This window comes from Buceros rhinoceros, unplaced genomic scaffold (genome assembly GCF_000710305.1).
Source record: "Buceros rhinoceros silvestris isolate BGI_N320 unplaced genomic scaffold, ASM71030v1 scaffold4730, whole genome shotgun sequence".
Classification (NCBI taxonomy): domain Eukaryota; kingdom Metazoa; phylum Chordata; class Aves; order Bucerotiformes; family Bucerotidae; genus Buceros; species Buceros rhinoceros.
Window position 1 is genome coordinate 70429 of NW_010387758.1, and position 7292 is coordinate 77720.

Genomic DNA, 7292 nt, shown 5'->3' on the forward strand with positions numbered 1-7292 from the left:
GCGCTTCGCTGTCTGTTTGGAGCTGCTTGCGTGAGGTTCCCTTCCAGAAAGCTGCACCTTGACCAGCGCTGTCCTGGGGCCGTGTCTATTCTTGTAACTGCTTTGGCTTCCCTATTTTAACACAGAAAGCCTTGTACTCTAAATTTATGGGTTTTTCCTTCACCACTTGGACACAAAGTAAGTGACTGATATAGCATTGTAATTGCACGCTCTTTCTTCCTTCACGCAAGCCTCATATCTTAGATGTTTCCTAGAGGAGACAGGGCGTTTTCCATTGCAGGGAGGTACCATCTTCCTGTAGGGTCATAGGAAACAGCGGCAGAGGTCTGTGGCGATCTTTTTGCCTGCCCTCCTCTTGGAAGGCACATTTCCTACAGGATGTCTCCGAGACCTTTATCCATGCTGGTGTTACATACACCAGGAGATAGCGCTCCCATCACTTCCCTTCAGGAGACACATCTAGGCAGGTCCATCCTTTTGGGCAGCTGCGAGCTGGTTCTCAACCTTGAAGCAAAAGGCTTTACAGATACAGTCTGGAAAAATTCTGCAGACACCAAGAAACCTAAGCTCACTGGTGTGATTTCTAGGCCGTGTGGATAGCGTGTAGGAGGTTTCAGTCCTGTCGGTTCCGCAGTTTGAATTTCCAAGTTTCAGTCTGCATGATGTTAAATAATTCTGAACTCCAACACTGTTAGATTAATATTCCCATTTGTTGTTCATGACTATTTGTCTTCTTAATAAATGGCTAATTTAAAAATGCTGTATCTTTGCTTTGAGCTCTCTACCTGCTGTTCCACACCACTGGTTCAGATGTTCTGCTTTTATGCATTAGCCTCGTTTCCACAGCTGTGAATTATGGAAATGTTGCATCATTGCATAACTTCTTCTGATGGGAGAGAAGGGCGATAGGAACGGCAGTGTTCAGCCTCCCTCTGAGACAGGCTGGTCTTTTTTGGGTGTGACCAGGAGGAGAACTGAAACTAGAGAGCATAGAGCTAGCTGTGTCGGTTGTGATCAAAGCAGAAGGCAAGTGTGTTTCAACACTATAGGCTGGAGGGAGGGAAAAAAAAAAGTGGTGAGAGGGTTAAAATCCAAGACAACAGCTGACTTGTGTTGTAACTTTCAGCATCATTTCACAATGTTAAAAGCAAACAGTGCTAATTACAGTAGTCTCCAGAGATGGTCCCGAATTTCCTGTCTAATTAACTTCTGTGTTTTCCTGGCATTTGGCATTAACTTGCATCAATCTTTAACCACTCTGTAGGAATTTACAGTAAAGGGCCATTTAGAGGCAGTCAGACTGTAAATGCAAGGCTGGCTATGCTGTAGGACCCCAAGTAACAATGAAAAACTTCTTTCTCTTTCCAGGAATCTCCCTCTATCAAGGACGACCACTCCAAAGATTCCACTTCAAACAGCAGTGCCATGGGGAAGGAAGGCAAAGATGCTGCTGAAAGGTGAGCCTGACTCCTCTGGTCCTCCTTTGACCCAGCTCGAAGGGTACAGAGTCTCACCACTGTCCTGTTAGCCCTGCCCTCTACAAACTGTCCCTGGGGCCGCCTGTTCTGCCCTCAAATTTCTCGATGGCCTCTAAACTTTAAGCCTACTTTTTTTGCTCAACTGGTGAGCAGTGGGATCCTGCGGAACAAGGAGGATCCTGGCAAGATCTCGTTACTTAACTCAGCGAGCTTGCAGGGGTTAATGCAGCCTGTGTTAGCCCTCCGAAGTCCATCGAATTGGCAGTTCTGTCACTGACACCGGCTGCTCCCCACAGCTTCCAGGGAAACGTGCAAAAAATAAAAAAGTCTGCATCGCTGTTGGGAAATAGTCTTCCAGAGGGAAATTTCTTCCTAACCCTGCTAGTTAGAGGCTGGCTGAGGCCCGGAGCAGGAGGCTTTATATCCCTTCTAATGCTCTTAGCTATCATTTGTCTATGTAAATGAAGAGGTGCAGGCTGTAACAGATGGGCTTCGGGAGGAGTGGAGGGAGTGCTTCCCTGCTGCTTGAGATTGCACTTCAATTGCATTTCTAAAGCAAAAAAAGAGAACAGCATTGTTTTGTGTGTGACAGTCAACTTCCCTCCCCCATTTTCCTACAGCTGGTTGGAGGGTTTTAATCCCTGCAGTGAGGAGATAATGCAAGAGAGCTCTGCAAAGCTCGCTGTCTGCTGAAAGTACAGACTGGTGCACAGGATTTTGGCCAGTGCCTGGGGAAAGCTATAAAACATGCATACCTTGGGGTTTGTTTTTTTGGAATACAGGCACAGAGAGCATGTGTCTAGCCACAAGAGTCCCAGCCCTTGGGGCCAGGAATACTGGAGGTGTGGAAGTACACTAAAAAAGTGGTCAGAGCTTTCTGCTCTGTCTTCCTGCAAAAAGAGATCCTGTCATCTCCCCTTGTAGCAGCACGATGGGTCATGACCTGACTAAGTAATGTATGTGTATTGAGGAAGGGCTTAGATCTGCGTGCACTAAAAATTTGGTGGATTAGGGAGACATGGAAGTGTGTACTTATGCAGGCCACAGTAAAATCCTGGCTGCCAGAAATGCAGGCAGACAAGTGTTCAGGCCCTAAAGGTTCATCTTTATCATTTTCAAGAGATGCACAAAGAATTAGAGCTGGACATTAGGGCTTGTTTGCAAAAGATTTACCTCCAGACCATCCGTGTACCTCCTGTCATTTAATGAAGGTTTGTATGCTGAGAGCTGGGATGGACCCAGCATCTCTTCCTCTGGATGAGCAGTGGCACTGACGAGCATTTGCCTTTTTATTTTCCACAGGCAGCAGCAGTCACCAGATGCTTTGGAATCATCACAGCTGGAGGAAGAGGTAGATGAGCTATCCCTTATCGACCACAGCGAAATCATGTCTAGGTTAACGCTGAAGCAAGAGGTAGGTGCACCCAGGGTTTGCTTTCATATCCTTTGGTTTATGCTGTATTGAAATCCGATTCTCTGTGTGCACGAGCGAAGCATCGGCTTTCATTTCCTAGGAAAAACTAGGCTGCAGCAGCAGTGGTATGCAGCTGTGTGTGTGTGGGCTCTGTGAAAGTATGAGGTGCTGGTACGGGCAGGGAGCATCAGTGCCGAGTGGAGGGTCAACAAAAAGTGAGCTGTTTCTCTAAAAAACAGCCCATCTTGTGCCCTCTTCCCAGCCTGCTCCTTCAGCCTGCGACCATCTGAAATGAAGCACCTGAGAGCCTCAGCACGAGAAATCCAGGTGCAGGTTTGTGGTGTTGGCCTTCCAGTCCGACGGCAGGTTTAGCCGATTTCCTGAGCAGGACGTTGTATTGCTGATGTGGAAGAGCAGCCCAAGTTCCTGTGTTTGAGAAATGGCTCTGTGTCTAGCCCTAGGTGCACTCCCAGACAGCTCTGCTCACTACGCTCTTCAGCTCAGCTGTCTTTGACATGCAGCTCGAGGGAATATGCAGACTTTTGAAGCTTCCAGACTGTCAGGGGGCTAGTCTGAAAAACAGAGAAGAATGTATCATTTACTGGTGCTTTAGGAGTGTTCTTTGGTCAGCTGAGATGTGCAGGAGAGAGTGAGAAGCTATTACTCATTCCTTAAGGACTACTTCATGAGTCCTGCCAGAGGGTCACCTGAAAAATTCACATCGCAGACATAGCTGCTCCATGGCTGCAATCCATGGTTTTTTCAGTGTTTTGCATAGTGAAGTAACAAAGACATTGCTAAGGGAAGCCAGACACGACTCCAGTCTCCTCTGCAGGAATATTTCCTTTAAAAAAACATCTAACAATCAGTTATTTCTGAACATTTGGGACTAGCAGATCTGTGTCAACCCTTAACTTCTTTTTTCTTTCTTTTCTTTATGGTCTACATGTTTGAAACCGTATAGAGCTGCCACTGTGAGCCGTTCCCTGCAGTGTGGGAACTGCTGGCTGACTGACAGATCAGTTTTGCATACTTTTAGTTGTGACTTGCAGTATCTAGAAGAAAGATGTTTTCAGAGAGTGGTAAGGCAGGGGTCAAGCAGTTAGCAGGGCTGTTTTCTGCTCCTGGTTATTGGATCGCTTCAGGTGACCTTCAGCCAAACAGATCCAGCTTAGGGAATTAACTTGCTGGGTTTTGATGTTTCAGGAACATGCAATGAATGCATGACCTGTCACCCCACAGCCACTCCGGTACGTGATCCCGCACTTTGAGACAGTTCACACAGCGTTACTGCTCTGTTAATGGTCTTCTGGGAGCGTTTGGGAGTCTGGGACATTTCTGTTCATTCTTCTGTGGACAGAAGGTTCAACTTTCACTGAGCTTCACAGCCTGACCCTAAGGACTGAGAGACCCTGAGTGAGGATCAGCCTGGATCCTCATTTGGGACACCAAATGCTTTATTCAAATTCCAGGATTAGGCCAGTGCTGAAGACCATGTTGTGGCTTGTGCTGCAAGCAGTGCCAGGAACATTGCGTGCTCTGCCAGTCGCTGCTGAGCTTGAACCTCTGGTAAACCAGGCCGAAGGGAGCTTGGGCCATGCCTAACGTGTTTCTGTCCTCATTGCAGGGAGATGATGGGCCAGATGTTCGTGGTGGATCCGGAGACATTTTGTTAGTGCATGCAACAGAAACCGACAGGAAAGGTACAGTGGGTGCACCAAAACCCCGCTGAGGAGCGCGGCCTGGTGTGGCCTTCTGCTTGTCTCTGCCGTGTGCGCGGTCACGGTGTGACAGCAGGCAGCTGGGCCAGGGTGGAGAGGACTACATTCGTGATCCTCTGCGTTGTGGGGGGGACTCTGTTTATCTGTGGTGAAATGGAGGTAAGCTGGATAAGCGCTGATCGTTCCATTTAGCAGCAGGGATGGTATTAACTCCTCATAGTCCTTGCTCAGATCTGGAAGGCGAGGCACACCAGTAGCATTGGTGACAGTGCTGTGCTAGTGTCTGTACCTGCTGAGGTAAGCCACTGCCTTCGGTGAGGTGTGACTGGCCTGTTGTGGCAGGGCTCCTGTTGTCAGAGGTGCTCCTTGCCCTTTGAGCTTCAAGGAATGATGATATAGGAGTCGCTGGAGTGACTTTTGCATCGAAGTAGGAGACGAGGGACATTGGTTGGGTCTGATGCAGTACCATGGGCATCAGGCAAGCTGTCCAAGTGCTGGTCTACTGACACGCCTTATTTTCAACTTACCATGTCACTTTGTGGTCCCATTCTGTACCACTTGCATGCTGGTGGCCACCCAGACCAGTTTAGTAAGCAGAACAAGAAAGGAGGAGGGACGAGAAGGGATATTAGCAACCCTTAGCTCTAGGTTTGTTATCCAGTTTATCTCTCCTAACCCAGTCACCACCCACATGAAGCAGCTCCTTTCCAAGACCTGTGGCAAAGACAGGCTTTGCAGTGTTACCAGAGCATGAATCTGAACCTGCCAGACACAGTTGTGCTAATGGCCTTAACCAGAACTGCTCTCCTTATCTCCTGGGAGGCAAGGCAAGATGTACTAACCCACTGAGCCACTCAGCACTCCTATTTTAGAGGTTTGACAGTCAAAGGGGAAATAGCTTTCATATGCATTTTTAAATGGCAGGGGTATTACTGTAGCCTAAGGTGTTTGCAATTACTTACCAGCACCTTCAGCCGGCAAGAAAATCCTTCCTCTGACAGCTATGTTTCCTTGTTGGGCATTGAATCCAGGCAGAAAGGACCAAAGTTAGGAACATACTAGAGAGGAGGAGGCAATTGATTGTGCCAAAGCTGGATATGTATATTAAAAAAAAAATTAGTCTGAATGAGGTGGTGGAAATACCCCTTATAAAAATGCTGAATTAGGATAAAACAGCTCTGGTTTACTCCTGCTGTTCTCTGGAACAAGCATCACAGTGGAAGAACTTCCCCATTGTTTCTGTTGAAATACAGCTGCTTGGTAAAGGGATGTGTGCTGGACTCCGCTTCATGAACAGGGCCGTGGAGAACCTCTCTAGACTAGGACAGACGAGTGCAGGATTTTAAACATGCGGCGGGGAGGGCAGCTGGGTGGAGGGAGCTCTGCACGGCACGTTGCTCAGAATAGTCGCAGAGCTTGGCCTCACGGGCTCTGCCAAGCCGCTGAGCTGAATGGAGCACGGAGGAATTTGTGCTATGCTAACCCAGTGTTTGGGTGACTGAGAGGGTTAATGAATTAAGCTTACAATGAGAAGAATTCAGGGCTTGTAAATCAATCAGCCGAACGGCACAGAGGGGTATAGTTAAGAGGCTTTCCTTTAAAGATGAATTTCTTGGCAGCTTCAAGTGCCAGAGCAGACCAGCTGGATTACCTCACGTTGCCTTTTGGGCAGATGGGAACCCAGAATAAACGTAACTCCACGCCCTGTTGCATGATGCTTCTTGTCCAATTGAGTTTTCTAAAAGAGCTAAATGGAATAAGGGATAAAGAAGAGACTTGTGGTCTTTAGGAGTAAAATCCATGGTCAGTGAAGTGCTCACAGCCACAGGCACTTGCTGTGAGTGCAGGATTACAGCTGGACGAGGCTGAGGAGTCACCCCTGACATGACCACCCAGCCACCGGCTTTAGAGCTTATATCTGATAGTCTTTAACCAAAAGGCAGCAACACATTCTGATTTACAACCAGGAGGAAGGAGCATCTCCATGAGGCTCCTGCCAAGAGACACCACGCAGGCAGAGAGGCACAACAGCACACCGTGCCCTGCTCTTTCCCACCCTCCACATGCGGTAGCACATGGGTGCGGGCTGATCCCTGTCCTGGCTGCAACAAGCTTTACGGGTACAGCCTGGGCAGGCAGGGCAGGAGCTTTCTCTCCCTGTCTGGGCTAATGAGGCTCTGCCAGCAGTTGCCACAGGCCGGGCAGGTCAGTGTGCCATCCCACCACGCGTGATGCCTGCAGCGCTGCGTGATTTTGAACCAGGGCTAATAAGTTTCCATTTTGGCTGCTGCTGTCTGCAGCTACCAAGCCTTCCCTGGGACAGCGAGTGTACTGCAGTCTTGACCTGAAACCTTCTTTCCCATTAGCGGTTTTTGCTGTTTCAAATTCCCTCCTTTGTGCCCATGACGATGGCCAAAGCCTTCGCAATTCTGGAGCCTGCAGCACCCGCTGCCACAGAGTAACAAACAAAAGCTGTCTGGATGCACCAAGGCAGTCTGTGGTGTGGCAGGGCCGTGGTCATGGTGGTGTCGGGTTTTGCAGTGCATTTTACTCTTCCTTTGGCTGAAAATAATCTTACAGTTACGCTGTCCTCGGGCAGATTTCCTGTAACACAGCAAGGGCAGAGGGTCTGCAGTTCCCCATCATCATGTCAAAACATGTCCTGATCAGGAGGAAAGC

At 48.5% G+C, this 7292-nt stretch overlaps 1 protein-coding gene across 1 annotated transcript in view; it reads left to right on the top strand.

Moving 5' to 3' along the window:
- Nucleotides 1-7292, top strand: part of RAPGEF1 (Rap guanine nucleotide exchange factor (GEF) 1) — an 83318-nt gene that overhangs the window by 69061 nt on the left and 6965 nt on the right. Inside the window, exons 11-13 of the mRNA XM_010132656.1 lie at nt 1369-1457; nt 2781-2892; nt 4520-4595. Coding sequence (XP_010130958.1) covers nt 1369-1457; nt 2781-2892; nt 4520-4595 — 277 coding nt within the window. The remainder of the gene's footprint in view (nt 1-1368; nt 1458-2780; nt 2893-4519; nt 4596-7292) is intronic.